At 46.0% G+C, this 20,462-nt stretch overlaps 1 protein-coding gene across 1 annotated transcript in view; it reads left to right on the top strand.

Annotated features, from left to right (window-relative positions):
• The first annotated feature begins 6,127 nt into the window (after nt 1-6,127).
• LOC119174967 (solute carrier family 12 member 8) overlaps nt 6,128-20,462 on the top strand; it is a 47,137-nt gene continuing 32,802 nt past the window's right edge. Inside the window, exons 1-2 of the mRNA XM_075894894.1 lie at nt 6,128-6,205; nt 9,516-9,575. Of these exons, the coding sequence (XP_075751009.1) occupies nt 6,185-6,205; nt 9,516-9,575 (81 nt within the window). The 5' untranslated portion in view covers nt 6,128-6,184. The remainder of the gene's footprint in view (nt 6,206-9,515; nt 9,576-20,462) is intronic.

The following is a 20,462-nucleotide window of genomic DNA, read 5'->3' as shown; positions in this document are numbered from 1 at the left end:
TCTCTCTCTCTCTCTCTGTGTGTGTTTGTGTGTGTGTGTGTGTGTGTGTGTGTGTGTGTGTGTGCGTGTGTGTGTTTCATCTACCCTTAGTGGACGTGCGCTACCAAGTGACACGTAGAAACACAGTGTGCGACCGTTCTCAATGTGCAAGAAAACAAAACAAAACCAAAAACGCGATTCCGAGCCGTAGCAATGCTGCTGCTTGCTTGCTTGCTTGCTTGAACCTCGTACCCACTACTTGGGACTTACCTTGAACCGGCATTGTTCCTCAGACACTTGGCGCAGCCCACCCTCTCCACCACCACCTCGTCTTGTCCTTGCTGCTACTGCTGTTGTTCTTCGAACAAGCTTTTCGAGCTCATCAGAGCCAAGCCCTGGGGCGCTTTTCATTTTACATTCTCGTCACGTCTCGAACCTCGAGGGCGATCGCAATTATTCCTCGATCGCGCGAGTCAATGCGCGTTCGCATTCAGACGCGCACCCCTCCCGTCCTTTTGATACAGTGACGCGGCCGGCGGCGAATACATTCGAGGTTCATTTGACGTCCGGGAGCAATTTGCATTGCTTCCCACTGCTGCTCCACTTCTGGCTGGGTGAATCATTCTTCTCTGCCGACAACTGCGCGTGGGCGACGTATGGAAACTGCATGCACCCGGCGAAGAGCTCGTGAGTAGGACACTTTCAGAAGACATGAGATGGCTTATGGCTTCGAAGGGCCAGAGCAGGTGTTAGTAGACTGTGCATAGTTGATTGATTGATATGTGGGGTTTAACGTCCCAAAACCACTCTATGATTATGAGAGACGCCGTAGTGGAGGGCTCCGGAAATTTAGACCACCTGGGGTTCTTTAACGTGCACCCAAATCTGAGCACACGGGCCTACAACATTTCCGCCTCCATCGGAAATGCAGCCGCCGCAGCCGGGATTCGAACCCGCGCCCTGCGGGTCAGCAGCCGAGTGCCTTAGCCACTAGACCACCGCGGCGGGGCGACTGTGCATAGTTGACAGTTGCCGAACACACACACACACACACACACACACACACACACACACACACACACACACACACACACACACACACACACACACACACACACACACACACACACACACACACACAAACGTAGTACATAAAACGAGAGAAGGAAGAATTAAGCGCAAAAACACATAGGTGTGTTTTTTGTGCGTCTTCGACGAAAGTGTCAACTGTGGGCTCGTTGGTTCCTCCCTGTGACGCCATTGTGAAACTTCTACAAACAGGACACGGCTGTGGAGCTGATGACGCAAAAATATACACAGGGTGGCGCAATTATTTTTGTGTACTTTTCTTGTGTCCGTATTCCAACCTTGTTGCGCTGTTAGTTACGATAATAATAACTGCTACGTTATTATTACGACAATAATAACTGTTTCTTACTGGAGGACATCCGCGACGATTGAGTTCTTTCGGAGTGGCGGGTGAGGGATTCGAGTGTAGGGAGGGACTTGACCATCACGTTTTGATGAAAGAGGGCGGTGGGGTAGCGCAATCTCGCGGCACCGGCAGTATTTCTGGCAACAAAGCCACAACCAGTCTAACATAACAAGAGGCATAAGAAAAAAAATGTTCGAGCCAACCCCTGCTGCAGCTCCATCATCATCAACGGAGGGTGGGGGGATGGGACAAGGGTTTATCTTTTTTTCCGCCTACTTCACCTGAAGGGAAATGCCAGACTTTAAATGAAGTTTGGTCATTCAATAGAGTTGGTTAAGTGATGCACGCATCGTTCTTTGTCCTTGTTTTGTTCCGTTGTACTATGTATTCGAGACAGTATATGTTATCTGTTTAATCAATGCTAAGCGAGCAGCGTACACTTCAATTCTACCACGACCCCGCCGAACTGAGCGTGCGGTGAAGTGAATAGAGAAGGCGATCCCAACCGCTAAGAGGTGCACGTAATCAGCTAGACCGTGGCAAGCGAGTGCAAAAAACATGTCTGGTGGCAAGCGGCTGATACCGCCTTCCTCTCAAAATATTTCAATTTTGCATCTCGTGATAACATTGCGTACTACGTGACGCCAAACAGACAAGACGAGTGTTCCACACTCGCCGCCATAGCAACAGGTGGAGATGACTGACTTTCTCACGTTTAAATGCACATATATATATATCCCATAAAGTCGACATGGGGGGGGGGAGGGGGGAGGATTGCCTCCACCTCAGTGGTATAGAGCATCGGACGCGTTATTCGAAGGCCGCACGTTTGGATACTCCTGTGGCAAGTTATCAATGGCTCCGAACGGTGGACTGGATTTGGTCAGGGTACAAGTAAACCCTGACGAAGACTGGTCCACCGGTCGAAGCCGCTGGTAAATAAAATTAAGACAACCGCTAAGTTGTGTCACTTCTCTTCCCAAGTACGTTTGACCCATTTGAAAAAGCTTCTTCCTATATATACATACAGTGTTTGGAGAAAGCATCACTGACGCAAGCTTGGTAGGACGGCCTGTTCTTTCTTTTACCAGACACCCATGCTGAACTTGACCTCATCGAACAGTACGTGCACGCTTAAAGCAGCATCCCGGAGACTCGTCACATTTATTGCTCAGGCTGAGCACGGCCGACGATATTGCGCTGCCGAAGGCTTGCATATGTGCCAGACAAGAGATTTTGTATCAAGGCCGTCCAACAAGATCCGCTTCGTGCGCGACGCGTGCAGCGTTCAGGATCGTGTCACTCGCGAATCTTTATGATGCGCCTTTTCTGTCTTGTATCTATTGGCCCATTGCTCGATGTCGTCAACTTATTGACTCACTAGTGTACAAAAATGAAAGTGAGTGAGTGAGTGAGTGAGTGAGTGAGTGAGTGAGTCAGTGAGTAAAGTCGTGCTAGAATGTCACGCCAGAAGCGTACTGTCGTGGTCAGACTAGAACGGACACGCGATGCACCCTTGGTGTCTCCGTACTGCGCATTCAAATTTCATGAAGCATGGGAATCATTGAACATGTTGAAATTTCCCAAGTAAGTCAGACGGTCTAGGCATTGTAGAAATGAGTAGCTTTTGCTGGTATGTGAAGCACGTCATCAGATAATTCTGAGCTTGATTGTAATATATTAACCCGTAAGCATGTACAGACCCGTAAGCATGCGCACCACTGGGTGAATCATGTTTCACCTAATGCACTTCGTACGATTAAGTCCTTTCCCACCAGCGTCCTGTTGTGCATTATCGAACTGCTCAGCAGAAAAAAATATACAGCTTACAGTTAGAAAGGACAAGGACCAGCGCAGAACCGACTGAATTTTATTTAAAGAGATGCAAAAATATCAAACTATTGAACTGCGCTGAGCAGTTTAGTAATGAAATACTAACAATACTAATCTCACACTTTGCTCCGGTCTTGCGTCGGTTAGCTCCCCCCTATTGGCCTATTCATTTCATCCTCGGGCGGAATCTTGTCTCGTTCAGTAAAGAAAAAAAATTGAGGCGGTTTCGCGCAAGGGAGGCCAAGCCTGAAAGAAGTGCGGAGCTGCTTTCTTTCTTTCTTTCTTTCTTTCTTTCTTTCTTTCTTTCTTTCTTTCTTTCTTTCTTTCTTTCTTTCTTTCTTTCTTTCTTTCTTTCTTTCTTTCTTTTTTTCTTTCTTTCTTTCTTTCTTTTTTCTTTCTTTCTTTTTTCTTTCTTGCTTTATTTCTTTCTTTTTTCTTTCTTTCTTTCTTTCTTTCTTTCTTTTTTCTTTCTTTTTTCTAAAGATCTTTCTTCTTTGTTCTCGTTTTCAGTTTTTCTGCGTTTTTCCTTTGTTCATTTCTATTTATTTCTAGTTTGCCCCGCCACGCTGGTCTAGTGGCTAAAGTACTCGGCTGCTGATCTGCACGTCGCGGGTTCAAATCCCAGCTGCGGTGGCTGCATTTCCGATGGAGGCGGAAATGCTGTATGCCCATGTGCTCAGATCTGGGTTCACGTTAAAGAACCCCAGGTGGTCGAAATTTCCGGAGCCCTCCACTACGGCGTCTCTCATAATCATATGGTGGTTTTGGCACGTTAAACCGCACAAATCAATCAATTATTTATTTCTAGTTTCTTCCTATATTTAAAAATTTCTTTCTCCTTTTTATTTTACGCTTGCTTTCTATTTTTTCAATATTTTACAATTTTTTACGGGGCTTTGCTTCCACTCGAATAACAAGAGGAAGACTGCTCTTGACCGCGCGCTCAATACGGTCATGCTACACGTGGTTTTGACTGCGTTACGCCAAGTGACGGCGACAGCATGCGATCACAGCTTACGACGAGCTGCCCCCAAAGTGCCCTGCACTTATAATGATAAATTATTGTACCAAAATTTTTAAGTTATATTACCAAGGTAAATATAACAATAATCAAACTTTAGATGTTAATAAAAGCAAGAAATAATAAAATGAAGCGATAAATTGCGTCCGCGCAAGACCTGGAACGTGATGCGAAAACACACCTTGTACATCCGCAACCGAACACAGGAGAAAGTGCCACAAACTTATAAAACCGCGTCAGGGTTTCTGAACTGCTGCGCGCCACGTGCTGTCACATGCTTTCGAAGCGTGCGCCGATTTAGACATCATATCCCACCATGCACTGGTGCTCCGGATGTCTTACGAAGACGTTGGGTAATACTTAAATATACGATGTACAAGAATAAAACAAAAAAAGGAGTTTGTTGACTCTTTTTTTTGCGAGTAACGAAATAATAATAATAATAATAATAATAATAATAATAATAATAATAATAATAATAATAATAATAATAATAATAATAATAATAATAATAATATAATAATAATAATAATAATAATAATAATAATAATAATAATAATAATAATAATAATAATAATAATTGGGGTTTAACGTCCCAACACCACCATGATTATGAGACACGCCGTAAGAGTGGGATCCGGAATTTTCTACCATCTGGTGTTTCTTAATGTTCACCTAAATCTTAGCACACGGGCCTCAAGCATTTTCGCCGCCATCGAAAATGCGGCCGCGGGATTCGCTCCTGCGACACAGTGGGAAAGTTACGACTTGCCCCGTAAACAACTATCTTTTAAAGATACGCGTGACCATGACACTCCCTTCGCAGAGTTGTGGGACGAAGTGTCATTGAATCGTCCTTTTACTTTTTTTTTGCTTAAAGTCCAGCATTTCTGGTGTAGAAATAACCTTTCACTAAAGACGCGGTGGACATGCATTACATCTCAACTGACGCTAATGAGTAACTGCTAATCTAAAATGCACTAATTGCATTTTGATTAATTACGTTACAGCAACTAATGCAATCTACTGATTGTATCAAAGAAATTCGCAAGGCATATTTACCTCGAAGAGATTTTAAGGAGACATTTTTTAAAGACTTTTCAAAGTGTGCTACGAAATACAGGGACATGTTGCTTACTTCCGTATTTGAATGCACGGAAGAGAATTTAAATCAATCAATCAATCAGAATTTATTTTCAGCTTCAAGGACATTCAATGGATCTTGGTGGGTACAGACAAAAAGCACCTGGAGGAACAGTGCAAGTTTGATGGAATATGCCTCGAAACTCACCCCTGCTACGCTTCATTTCTAGTTAATTACTTACTAATTATCCTCCGAGGTGGAGCAGTGGTGATGGTGCTCAGCTGCTGACCTGAAGGTCACAGGTTGTATCCCTGCCGTGGTGGTCACATTTCGATTGAATCGAAATGATGGATACCCGTGCGATGTCATTGCACGTCAAAGGTGGTCGAAATTTCCGGAGCCCTCCACTAAGGCGTCTCTCATAATCATATCGTGGTTTTGGGGCGTAAAACTACATATATCGTTATAATCAGTTACTAATTACTATAGTGTTATTTCGAACATTTATGGACATACTCCGCAAATGGCTATTTAAGTTTGAGGAACTTTTGTTTGGTCGCATGACGAATAAAAACTTCGTTTCGTGAGCGTGAGAAGACTGTCGTCTCCAGATGGGAATCTTATTCTTAAATACTGCTCTTCTCAGCGACACCTGGTATATCGTACAGAAATGTCACACTTCGTCACTCACGCAGCTGCGCTGACTTTGTCTATAAATATCATCATTTGCGCACAGCCGCCAAACGCGGAGCATCATTGTGTTTTCATTCCAGTGGAGTGATATGAACGTCAATGATGAACCACGCGACACGCGAAGAGAAGGATCCGAGTGATGCCGCAGCCAGCAATGCTAGTAAGCATATGTTATTTCTACACCCTATACACGTGCCACGTATATTGAGGGCTTGGCAGTTTTATATTGTGGTGGGATTTTAATGGGGACGAGAACCATGCAGTCAGTCACTGCAGCGCTATTTTACGTCTACCAGGACGAAGCCTCTGCTTTCGTCACATTCGTCACGAGCTCTTCCGTTCCTGTGTTTACCGACAATGTAATCGTCGTTTCTCGCCTTTTTTTTCTTCTTTATCAAATGCGAAGAATTTATTAGCGAACTTCAGCGACTTAGAGCGTATCTATCTATCTATCTATCTATCTATCTATCTATCTATCTATCTATCTATCTATCTATCTATCTATCTATCTATCTATCTATCTATCTATCTATCTATCTATCTATCTATCTATCTATCTATCTATCTATCCGCTTACGTTGGGGTGCTCTCGTGGTCACCCCCTTAACTTGGCGTGAACCAAAGTTAGCATGGGAGGGTAAGATGGTCTTAGGATTGTAACGCGCTGATCAAGACATGAATGATGTCGCGACCCCGTCGCGTACGTCGTCAAACATTTCTCACCAGACAGTGGCACATACCCACGGGCGGGTATGTGCCGCTGGTATGCGGGTATGTGCCACAGGTGGTAGACACTTCGTATCTACCCAGGAACGACGAGAACACACATGGGTAATGTTAATGCGTGAGCGTTAAGCAATGCACGACATCGGTAGCATCGACCTAACGAAGGCACGCAGTAAATGTTAGTGTTAAGAAAAAGCTGACACAGGCAGTGCTGACCCCCCGACGAATGCAAATAATAAAGTTCAGGGTTCCAGCAGAAATCGAACCCAAGCATTATGCATGGCAGTCTAGCATTCTACCACAGAGCTACGCCAGATCTCGGAACTATACTTTTCAAAAAGACGCTAATCTTCGTGAAACGTCAATGGTAGTTGCAGTGCTGCCTACCCAATTTCTTAAACATTACATATGTACACCTTTAATAAAGCCGTCACGTCGGGTTAACATCAATTGTGGTTAGTTGCTTTGCGCTGAAGTTGATTTATGTAGCAGTGTCCAGGGCCAGCATCTTCGTGAGCATCAGCACTTCTTATCAGCTTGTGGTGCTGCTAATACGCATGTTCCATCTGACCTCGTTGCGCAAGTGCAAACAACCGGTTATGTAAACATCTGCAGCTATTCAACATATGTCTGGGCGTGCAACATTTGTATACATATATGTAGCATCATTTCATTATGTGTCGCTCAATAAAAAAATTGCAACATGGTCACCTAACCTCCGCGTGCTTCGCATAACGTGGATCCCCAGGTACGTCGGATCTGCCTTTTTTTTTTCTCTTGAAGATGAGTTTCCGTGAAAGTGAGACAATCTTTATCACTGTAAAAAAAACCTTTTATCACTTGATTGATTGATATGTGGGGTTTAACGTCCCAAAACCACTATATGATTATGAGAGACGCCGTAGTGGAGGGCTCCGGAAATTTAGACCACTTGGGGTTCTTTAACGTGCACCCAAATCTGAGCACACGGGCCTCCAACATTTCCGCCTCCATCGGAAATGCAGCCGCCGCAGCCGGGATATGAACCCGCGCCCTGCGGGTCAGCAGCCGAGTACCTTAGCCACTAGACCACCGCGGCGGGGCTAACCTTTTATCACTAGCGCGAACTACAATAATAAAAAGCTTTAATGGTATTTGTAGAAGCTGTGGCCTGATGGCGAAATTAATTATAAGGGAGGTGGTAAAACAACAGCTACACTGAAGAGTATAGAAAACTCGCATATAGTTCATTACTATATTAATAACGGCCCGACAAAGATGAAGGCGAGGGATACAGGCGCTGTCTGTCGAAGCCTTTCGTGTTTCTCGCGCTGTTATTCATAGCTAGTGGCAACAGGTCCGTGATGTATTATTGTAGACCAACCAGCGAATCCGTGTCCTTCCTCGTAACACATCTTGAGCCGAACCGTGGACAGGTAGATACATGCACTTCTGCTACATTTTGTTATCATGAAGCGTGTGCTTTGCAAAAATACATACCTCCTAATCGACATTATAGGTTAATATTTCATAAATAATTGTGTGTGTGCATGTTTACGTGTGTGTTTGTGCGTTTTTGTGTTACGTTGAATGGAACGAGTGCTTACTTGCATGCACTGTTTACTTTGTCGGTTGGTATACGATGTTTACATATGCGTTATAGCTCGTTCTCTTGTACATGCATTGACCCACACATGGCCTTCGGATAAATCAGACTGAACCGGCGCAGCGACTCACGCCAGCATGCAGCAGCCGAGGAAAACTTGAGCGGGCAGAAAAATTATAGTAAAAGTTCCCTGAGTAAACTGCTTCGTATAAATCACCCCATGCCATATGTGAATTACGAAGGCACATGAGCAGACATATAATCGGTTGTGGCGATGTCGCAGCCGAATACGGTATGCCGGTTCGCAGTGCGAGTCTGCACGACACATGCAATATATATTGCTTCTGTCACTGCCCCGCAGTTGAAGCTGCGTAGCAATTCCAACTGCCCTTAGTATTCGGTATGCCATTTCCTTGCAGTGACTGTTCATAAAGTTGCGGGACTGACGTGGTGGTTTGTTACGACGGGGTGCTATCATTTTTATGTATACATAGGGCTGCGCACTCTACCTTGGCACACGTTTTCTCGGGGATTGGCCAAGAGTGCGAGCACATTATCTAACATACGTATAGTCTAACATACATTATCTAACATACTTATAGTTTTACTATAATCAGCAGCAAATTGCATAAATCAGGCGTATACACAGCGTCTCGTTTCATATCAGCAAGTCATCTGTCAGCACATACCCGGTGGCATAGTACAGACAATGTGGACCAACGTATGTAACATTGCTTATTGTGAGAAATACTTTATTGATTCATCCGAAGGGACCACTATTGCCTAATATTAAAACGCATGTTTTAATGTTGTCTTTACATTGTTCTAGACGCGGATCCAATGCGTCGAACTGAACCACAATATGACAGCGGTATTGAAAACATGGCTCCATGCAAGGCTCATATGGAAACGGGTTTAATTAAGAATTGCTGGCGAAATTCAAATAATTATCTGAAGATGTCTAAGTGTTCTCTCGGGCCGCTATATCAACACGTTTTACCTCCTAAGTCGTCACTATACGCACGTGTTGCGTCACTTTTTATTATTGCTTGGTGACCAGTGCATTGGGCATTTTTCACACATTTTAGTTCGGAGGTCGACATATTGGTATCCAACACAATTTGAAGATTCAGAGTATGAGTATCTATCTATTTCGCAGGTCGAGGGTTCGATACCCTACATACTCAGTAGGTCGAAGGCTCGAGTCCCGATATACTTGGTAAGTAGTATGTTCGAGTTGTTAATAACCATATAAGACTACGTGGTCGCTTAAACTTTGCTTGACTATAGGTCAAATACTAACGCTTTATGAATAATTGAAGCACTTAACAAAACTAGAATAACATTGCAGAGACCGAATTACTAAAGAACATCAATGATGGTGAAGATATTGTAACGAACAAATACAGTGCCGGAAGCTAAAACAGCTATTTATAAATGGCGAACTTGTGCCCGTCAACTAAATACACAAAGGTTGTGTGCTGTTGCGCCTTTGGGTAGCGTGGTGCGGACTCGGGCCATCCGAGTCCCCGGAGAGGACGAGTAGAGAAGCCGGAGAAGGAGAAAAAATGTTTATATACAGTATTTACATGGTAGCGTGGTACAACATGAAAAGAGAATCACCCACGAGCGCCTCTGCGCTAGCGTTTTTATACATCGTCCGCCTTCCCAAGATCCCTTTCAAGGAAAATTATGCGCAGGATACTCCAATGAGATCGTCGTCTTCCTCTCCGTCCCCGAAGAGGGAAAGCCAAACACCGCCTCCCTCTGAACCTAGGAAAGGGGCAAGGCATGCCCAGTTCGCTGTTTGGTGAGGGAGACCCCACGCGCCAGCGTGGCACCACAGTGAGATGACGTGGAATCCCATGCGCAAAGTCGCTCCTTGATGCCGCCAGGTTGACTCAAGCAATGCAGAATACCCCGTACAGCTGCTGGGTCGACGCTGCTTCGGAGTGTTGCTCTCGGCTGCTGACAAAAGCTTGGCCAACGACTTTTGTGTCAAGAGGAGCCGGCGACGTGGTTTTTCCCGATTGTCCGCGTCCGTCGCCGTCCCGGTGCAGGGTTGACTCATCAACAGCTGCCAGGTGCCAGCAGGCCGCGAAGACCACGTGGAACTTGGGCGAGGCACAACAGCACCCCCGCCGCCAGATGATACATCGGGAGGTCGAGTTGTTCCATGCAGCTCGGCCGGATCGATGTCGGCGACGTTCCGGCAAGGCTCTTGCTTTCTCGAAGGGCCTGGTCAAACTGGAATGCTCCAAGAGCTGGCCTCTGCGCACCGCTTCGGTGAAAAGTGGGTGACAAGCTCCAAGAAACGACCTTTGTCAGCCACACACAATGCGACAAGCACCGCGTGCACGCCACTCTCATCGCCAGGCCTCAGATTTTACAAAGCAAACATCTTATCTTAATAACTTAAGCTCAAGGAAACAATGTGCATACCAATCGGGACAAGTGTCCAGTAACTCTTTCATACGTAATTCCATTTGGAATCGAGATAACATTATAATCAAGCTAAACAAGCAAACTGTAGAGCTCGGGACAACGAGGGAGTCAGTGAAAATTTCTCTAAGCCCTCACTGTAACACATTGGAATAAAAAAAAAAGTACACATGAACTAGGTAAAGGTAAACAAAAAATCAAACAAACCTTCCGCGTCTTTTGACGAGTCAAAACGCTCGACTTAGGGCGTCTGCATTTGTATGAAGGCCACCTCTCTTGTAGCGCACCTCGAAATTGTGCTGCTGCAGTGCTATGCTCCATCTGAGCAAACGACCATTCTTAGGTGACATTTGGTGTAACCAGGTTAGTGGAGAGTGATCAGTTTCTATAATAAACTTAGAGCCAGCAACATAGCAGCCTAGTTTTTGTACGGCCCAAACAATGCAAGCACATTCTTTTTCCGAAGTGCTATAAGCCTCTTCCCTGCTGCTCAATTTGCGACTCAAATACAAAACCGGCCGCTCCTCTCCACTCTGGTCCGTCTGACATAGCACTGCTCCTAAACCGCGTTCGCTTGCATCACACTGAATAGTGAAAGGTTTTGCAAAATCCGGTGCCCTCAAGACGGGTTTCTCACTCAATGCGTGCTTCAGCTTCTGAAAAGCGTCTTCCTTCTTAGAGTCCCATTGAATGTTCACAGGTTCGGTCTTGCGTAAACTATCTGTCAAAGGGCTGGCAATCTCGGAGTAATTCGGGACGTAATGCTGATAGTAACCTGTGAGGCCGAGGAATGCTCTCATCTCGGTCTTAGTGCTGGGACGACGATAACCGACCACCGCGGCTACCTTGAGTTCGGACGGTCGACGACGCCCATTTCCTACAATGTGCCCTAAATAGCTTACTTCAGCACAGCCCAAATGACATTTCTCTCTCTTTACCGTAAGACCTGCATTTTTGATCCGTTCCAAAACCATCCGAAGGTGTTCAACATGGTCTTCCCATTTGTCCGAAAATATCGCCACATCGTCTAGGTAAGGCAGCGCAAATTTCTCGAGCCCGTGGAGAACCTTATCCATCAGGCGGCTGAAACAATACGGCGCGTTCTTGAGCCCAAAGCTCATCATCAAAGGACGAAAAGTGCCCAGGGGTGAGATAAAAGCAGCGTATCGACTCGCGCGCTCTGTCAAAGGGACCTGCCAATACCCCCTAACAAGGTCTAACGTAGAAATGTATTTCGCCTTAGACACTGTCTCTACCCTCTCTTCAATGTTAGGAATAGGGTAAGTCTGGTCGACTGTTACAGAGTTCAAGCGGCGATAGTCCACGCATGGCCTTGGATCACGGCCCAGAATCTCAACCAAAATCAAAGGCGAGGTGAAATCACTGTCTGCTTCGATGATAACACCTAGGTCGATCATGCGGCGAATTTCGGCCTCTAGTATCTCTCTCTGTCTAGGTGACACCCGATACGGCTTACAGCTGATCGGCTTGTTAACCGTCAGCTCAATGTCGTGCTTAATCACATCCGTTTTGCCTGGCTTCTCGGAGAAAACGGTAGCGAATTCCTGTACTAAAAGCTCTAAATCTTCCTTTTGAGCCTTACTTAGGGTGTTCCCTGTGTCTACCCTATCTGACAATGTGCTGCTGACCGTGCCATCGGAAAGACAAAGGATTTCCGCGCCCTCATCCTCAGGAACATTGAGTGCAAGGTTTACTACTGCTTTTCGTCGCATGTAGGGTTTCATTAGGTTACTGTGATACACTTTGGGGCATTTCCGGCCCCACTTTACCTCGTAGTTGGTGTCTGAAAGCACTGACATCACTGTCGCTGGTCCCTCCCATTGTACGTCCAGCTTGTTTTTTCTTGAAGGGCACAACAGCATCACCTCATCGCCCACTCTAAAGACTCGCTTTCGAGCTGACTTATCGTAACGGGCCTTGGAAAGCGCCTGTGCTGCGCGCATGTTGCTCTCCACCACTTCGCGTGTAGTCCCCAGTCGCCCCAATAAATCCAGTACATAGGAAACCACATTAGGGTCCTCCCCATATCCAGTCCATGACTCTCGTATCAAGTGCAGCGGACCTCTCAAGTTCCTGCCGTAGACAAGTTCAGCCGGGCTAAAACCCGTACTCTCGTGTGGGGCCGACCTCAGAGAAAACATCGCAGCTGGTATACACCCCTCCCAGTCACTTTTATGCTCAAAGCACAAAGCTCGCAAAACGCGTTTCATGACCGAGTGCATGCGTTCCACAGGGTTCGACTGTGGATGGTGAATAGAGCTATGCGCTATTTTTATCCCGCAGCGTTCTAGGAATGTAGTCGTAAGGCAGCTTGTGAACACACTTCCGTTGTCACACTGTATCTCCGAGGGAAAACCCACCCGAGAAAAAATAGACAACAATGCGTCCACCACGCATACTGAACTCAACTCTTTCAGTGCGATTGCCTCCGGGAACTTGGTGGCAACGCACAGCGCGGTCAGGACGTACCGATATCCTGATTTAGATGGAGGCAGAGGCCCCACGATGTCAATCACGAGCCGACGGAAGGGTTCTGTGATTATTGGCACTAGTTTCATTGGTGCCTTCCATTTGTCTGTTGATTTTCCTATCCGCTGACAAGTGTCGCATTCACGGACAAACATCTCTACATCCTTCCAGCACCCGGGCCAGTAGAACTCCTGAGCCAGCTTAGCTTTCGTTTTCTTTATACCTAAGTGGCCCGCCCATGCGTTGCTGTGGGCCAGGTCGAGAATGTTCCGCCGGTATTTTAGTGGAACTACCACTTGGTTGTAGACCCGCCCTTTAGCGTTCTCATACCTGCGATGCAACACCTCGTTTTGGGTGTAGAACGAAACGTTCTTCCTAGAGTTACCTTCCTTATGTATGGCATCTAGCAGCATAGAGAGTGCGAGATCCGCCTTTTGATCGACCACTAGCGTTGCACGGTCGGTTCTGGCTAGCTGACACCAACTAGTGGACGCGGGTGTTAACACCGAGCCTGTCACCAAGTCCTCGTTTTCGGGCGTTAGAGATATTTCCTCGCTGTTGTCGACCATAGCCCCAGTTTCCGTCTCGACAACTCGCATGGCAGACTCATTTTCCGTCGCAACTACCTCAGGTTTTCCTACACTGCCCCCGGACGTCTGCTCCCCAGAGGGTGAGCTGCTCAGCTGTTGCGTCAGCTCGCGCGCCTTCGAACGGGTAAGGGCCATGCAAGCTATTTCGGTGGCAAATGATTTTCCACGTGTTTTTAACATTTCCTCAGACTTATTTGAAAATAGGTAAGGGAAGTGCTCCGGAAGGTTGGCTGAAATTGCTGCTTCCGTACACAATTGGCCGAAAGGGCCCTCGATTACAACCCTCGCTATCGGTAGGCAGACGCTTTGTTTTTCTGCCACTTGCCGAATCCAGGCACACTCTCCTATATAGTCTTCGGAAGATACGCAACTTGGATGCGCTACATCCATTGTGGCCGCCGAGTCCCTCAATACCCTACACATTCGGCCGTTCACTGAGAGTGTCCTCATGTAAGGCTTCAACAGCTTTAAGCTATCCTCTGACTCCTGAATTGTGGCAAATGCCATGTGCTTCTTACAGCTCCTGGCCATGTGGCCCTTTTCTCCGCAGCTGTAGCAAACAACTGGCTTCCGCGCTTCTAACGCATGCGCTATGTCACCAGGTGCCTTTGAACCTGATGAAGGTGCCGCCTTAGTCCCCTCACTGTCCTTTCCCTGCTGACTGTCTAATAACTTGGAATTCTCGGGTTTCCAGTTATTTCTTGCAAACCTCTTGCGTCCCTGGTTTCCCGACCAGCTTTCTACCTTTTCACTTTTTTCCGAAGTTCGTGGTGTACTGCGGAGACTACGGCGTGAGCAGTAATCTTCGGCGAGTTCTGCTGCCCTGTTCATGTCTACGTCTTTCATCCTATCCTGCACCCAAAGCCTTACCTCCTCGGGAATTCCCCGGTAAAACTGCTCAAGTACCATCAACTCAATGACCTTGTCAGGGTTGCCATAGACTTGCGCGCTTTTGAGCCACTCTTCAAAGTTGGCTCTAATTTGGTAGGCATAGTCTGAATGAGATTCGTTGCCCCTCTTAGAGTGCCTGAACCGCAGGCGGAAAGCCTCTGTCGATAGGCGATATTTTCGTAGCAATGCAGCCTTTACCCTGTCATACACCTCGGAGTCCTCTTTATTCATTCTTGCGATAACATCGGATACTTCGCCTGGTAGTACGCATATCAGTTTTTGTGGCCAAGTCTCCCTACTAAACCCTGCATTTTCGCATGCTCGCTCAAAATGCACGAGGTATAATGCAATGTCGTCACCCGCCTTGAAGGTGTGGATTAGATCCTTTATCTTTGATTCTCCACCCCCTGAATTTCGATTTCCCACGGACATACGAAGCTCAAGTTCTTTCAGACGGATTTCATGTTCTTTATTCTCGCGATCCCTCCTTATTTCCTCCTCTCTCTGTTCACGGGCTAAGCGCTCACGCTCCTCTTTCTTTGCCAAAATGGTTTCTCTGGCCTCAATGGCCTCTTCTAAACTCACTTCCTCTTTTCCCAAGTGCTCCAAAATTTGTTGTTTTCTTTTAACCGAGCCGACCGAAATATTCAGCTCCTGACAAATTTCGAGGAGTTCTTGGACCTTAAACTTCTCCATCTTAGATATGCACACCGTTTCTCTTCTAAGGTAATTTTGCCCACGAGCCACCCAATTCTTGGTCTGTGAATCAAAATTTACCAAAATCACCCTACCACGTTACCGACCATCTGCGCTAACGAGTCTGGCGAAAAGAAGAGCAAACACGCGGCACTCACCACTTCGATGCAGCCGACGCAGGCGAATCCCATAAGCTGCCAGCCACTGTTGCGCCTTTGGGTAGCGTGGTGCGGACTCGGGCCATCCGAGTCCCCGGAGAGGACGAGTAGAGAAGCCGGAGAAGGAGAAAAAATGTTTATATACAGTATTTACATGGTAGCGTGGTACAACATGAAAAGAGAATCACCCACGAGCGCCTCTGCGCTAGCGTTTTTATACATCGTCCGCCTTCCCAAGATCCCTTTCAAGGAAAATTATGCGCAGGATACTCCAATGAGATCGTCGTCTTCCTCTCCGTCCCCGAAGAGGGAAAGCCAAACACCGCCTCCCTCTGAACCTAGGAAAGGGGCAAGGCATGCCCAGTTCGCTGTTTGGTGAGGGAGACCCCACGCGCCAGCGTGGCACCACAGTGAGATGACGTGGAATCCCATGCGCAAAGTCGCTCCTTGATGCCGCCAGGTTGACTCAAGCAATGCAGAATACCCCGTACAGCTGCTGGGTCGACGCTGCTTCGGAGTGTTGCTCTCGGCTGCTGACAAAAGCTTGGCCAACGACTTTTGTGTCAAGAGGAGCCGGCGACGTGGTTTTTCCCGATTGTCCGCGTCCGTCGCCGTCCCGGTGCAGGGTTGACTCATCAACAGCTGCCAGGTGCCAGCAGGCCGCGAAGACCACGTGGAACTTGGGCGAGGCACAACAGTGCTCACTGGTCAAAACCTCGTCAACCTCTCTTGCGTCTCGCTTCGAGCGGCTCCTCGAAAAACCGCCAGCGTTCCTTGTCCAGCGCGTGATGTGGTGACACGTGCAGCCAGCGTTGCATGGCGCGTTTAGCTTGGCGCGTTTGGCTTGTCAGTTGGTGTGGCAGAATTCATAAGAGCGGGAAGCGGGGCAAGACTTCGGTAGGTGCCTAACAACATGCGGCAATATAATCAATCAATCAACAAATCAATCAATTATTTATTTAACGTGCCTTGGAACAACCATGAGGTGTTAGTGTAGGCGCATGCAAAAATAAACTAATACAAATAAATTATGCAATACAGGCAACCTTTAGAAAAATCAAATAAAAAGAGTGAAAACACAGAAAAAAGAAATCAGTGCAAAATGAGAAGAATAAAAATTACAAGACGAGAATCATGGAAATGAAGGGAAAAATAAAGAGGAATATGTGTACACAACTACGTAGAACCCTTCCTGAAAGACGGAGAAGGGAAGAATCTGTCAATTGTGAAAAACCATGTCAAAACAGTGCAGATCTGAGATAAAAACAATGACAGTGGACTGTGAAAAACATCATGATCATGAAGATAAGATTTTAGAAGCTTTCTATTTTGCGAACAGTAGAGTGTTGAAAAAAGTTGGAAGGTACATGAAATCGTCGATTCTCTCTTGTTAACTTACGTGGGAGCCGAAAATTTACACAACTGAGAAGTAAAGGGCGGATATCACACCGTGAACTATTTTGTAACGAAATAATACGTCAGTGCGATTTCATCGGCAGCGAAGTGATGGCAATGTTAATAATATGGCATTGGAACGAGATACAGTCATTTCTAGCAAAACGATCATTATAAATGCTTATGGTTTTTTTTTCTGGGCTCGCTCAATGGCGTGGCTGCAGCCAGATTCAGCAATGCCATTCCAGATCACAGATGCACATTCGAGTTGAGGAAGACGTATGGCGGTGTACAATTTGTGGAAGGCTGTAGGAGAACTGAATTGTCGAGAGATTCTATAAACGCAGCCAAGGGAACGAAGGCCAAGCATGGCAGCATGTTTAGTGTGAGCAGAAAAATTAGCATGTTATCAAAAAGAACACCAAGATCACTGAATTCATATATCTTACATAAGGACATGGTATTGACGTAGTGTAGATATGACACGTTGGATCTTTTGCGAGATATACTCATGAATTTGGTCTTTGAGGTATTCAGACATAGGTTATTGTTATCAAACCAATGGGAGAAAGAACACAAAAGCAACAGTCATTAACTGAATGAATTTCTTTAAATATAATAATGTCATCAGCATACAAGAGAAAAGAAGAATAACGAATTGCGAAAGAAACATCGTTAATAAAAATTAAACATAAAAGTGCGCCTAATACTGACCCTTGAGGGACTCCACTAGCTACTTTGTACAATGAAGACGTTTGGCCATTTACGGCAACATAACATGATCTATTATGAAATAGCTGTGCAGGAGATTTACAACAGACGAGTAAACATCAAATTTTGCAAGTTTATTGAAAAACAGTGAGTGGCTGACTACGTCAAAAGCCTTGTTCAGGTCACAGTAGACTATGTCAACGAGTCATCTCTGATAAATGGCTGAAGAGATTTGCGTCATGAAATTGGCAAGATTTGGGGTATAGTTGAGCGGCCAGAAAGAAACCAATGAATTATTCACGCTAACATATAATATGTTGTGAAGAGCCAGCTCAAAGATCTTCGATATGGTACGCAGTAAGGAAATCCTGCAGGCGTTAAATAGAAATATTCGCAGCCCGATTTATATACTGCAAAAACACGCGCCGTTTCGTACATGCTGGGAAATGTGGAAGCGTTCAGACAGTTGTTAAATATTGTAGTCAGTACTGGGGCAAATATATTACCATAAGTCTTTAGTATGGCGGAAGGGATGCCACCTGGGCCTCACGATAAGGAAGCTTTTAGCGCTTAATGCATAAGCAGATGAGCTTTTCATTCAGCGATAGGCCTCTACGTGTGCTAACTGCCTTGGGCTGTTGTACTATCTCAGTCCTAAAGTCTGAGGCCTTATCAACGAATGAAAAATACGTGACAAAACAGTCAGCAACGGCATGGTGTGCTAACTGCCTTGGGCTGTTGTACTATCTCAGTCCTAAAGTCTGAGGCCTTATCAACGAATGAAAAATACGTGACAAAACAGTCAGCAACGGCATGCACTTCGACACCGTCTTAGTCGAGTAGACTGAAGGACTCCCGCTATACCGTTTGGGTAGGTATTTCCGAAACTCAGGTGGCCTGTTAGAAATATTTTTTCCTAATAATGTAATATATGAGCTGTGGTCCCGCTTATATCGGCGTTCGGAGAGAGCTTGGCAAAAGCTGGACTCTTCCTTGCACTTGCTGAGTGGAGAACATTTAGCATTCTTGTGCGCGCGATCTTTATGCTTCAGTGAACTTATAAAAGTTCAGGGAAAAACCAGAGGGGATATCTACAATGTTTAGGTTATACATTGCGAAATAAACTTACGCATGCTGCTTAACACTAATAGCTCCGTAAACTGCCTAACTTGGTCATCATCATTTGGTTTGACAGTAACTTGTGACCAATACACGGCTGACAAGTAATGATAGAAGCCCGTGTAGTCATCTCTCTTGAAAGCAAATCTGGAAGATTAGTTAAAATGACTATACTGTAGCTCGTTGTTAAGCACATACAGATAATCTTACATTAAGTGGTGGGTGGAATTTGTAAGGACGAACAAGAGACGTCGGAGCATAAAACTTCAGCAGGTTGATCGTTTGACAGAAAGAGGTCTAAGATGCTGTCTCTGCAATAGACGACGGTGTTACCTTGCAGTAGGGAAGTGAAAGCGACAAAATCCAAGAGCAGGCTTCACTTTTTTCTCAATGAAGTGATTATAATGAGGAAATGTTAGCGCACTCCTGTCAATTCCCGGCACATTAAAGTTACCAAGAACAATAATGATGTGCCCACTATGAAACGATATCACGTGTTCAACAGAAGACATGACATCACAAAACATGGAAGAGGTAATGCTGTACGGAAAATAAAAGCATCTAATAATAATAATAATAATAATAATAATAATAATAATAATAATAATAATAATAATAATAATAATAATAGAAGTTAAATGTCCCAAACCTAAAATATTGTGAACGTCACAAACCACGTGATAATATTCCCGGAGACGACAGTCATCGCCTTGCTTACAACTCCAGGTGTATGTTCGCGCACTAAAACCATTGCGGGCATCTTCGCCGTTCATTTCTCGAGGTCCTCGACTCGTCCTTGTCCGCAAAGCTAAATGGCTATGAAAAAAAAAAAAAAAACAGCGTTTGCTTTCAAAGCTGCACCTGTTGCGGCACGCGCCCGAGTGTGCGTGGCTTTCTTCGTTCTTGGTGTAAGTAAGCCGAACCCTCGCGCATGCGTGCCCGTGATGAAAAGCCCTTGTTTTGTGTCGTCGGCTCGTTTGGCGCGCTCTTCCGACGCCACGGCGGCAGCCGAGACGTGCGTTTCCGGCTTCCCCTTCAGCTGTGCACGTCTCCACGCGTCAGGGTCGCGCTTCAAGCATAAATTTCTTTCTCTATGCTTCAAGCGACGAGAGCGAAACGCGTGCACACCTTGCGGATTCGATTAAGAGAGAGAGAGGGCGATAAACTGCAAACGTCAGCACCGCAGCGTGCACCGTGCTCCCGACTGGGCTGCAGAAATGAGGTGCCTTTCTCCTCTTCTAACCACTACCACCACCACCTTGTCTCCTTGGCGGTCGGCTGAGAAAATGAAAAGGCGCACGATATACCGCACGTAACGTTTCTTTTTGTCCCGCATCGTTCGTTCGCTATCGCTAATTGCACCAAGTGGTCGATATGAGCGCATGCAGCGGCGTGGTTGGAAGCGATCAAACGACAATCGCTGATAAGAGCAGAATGTGAAAACTGAAAGGGTCCCTTAAGCATATCCACCTGTAAGACAAGGCGAAAGCGTCTTCTTTTTCTCGCAGTCGTTAAGCTGATCCACCCCCCCTCCGAGAGCTCTCAGCACTTAACGTAGAGCCCTGCACTGCCACCGCGATCGGCCCGCTTTTGATCACGCGATGGTGTCATGTG

This window comes from Rhipicephalus microplus, chromosome 5, assembly GCF_043290135.1.
Source record: "Rhipicephalus microplus isolate Deutch F79 chromosome 5, USDA_Rmic, whole genome shotgun sequence".
NCBI classification, from domain to species: Eukaryota; Metazoa; Arthropoda; class Arachnida; order Ixodida; family Ixodidae; genus Rhipicephalus; species Rhipicephalus microplus.
This window is presented reverse-complemented; position numbering and strand designations above follow the sequence as displayed.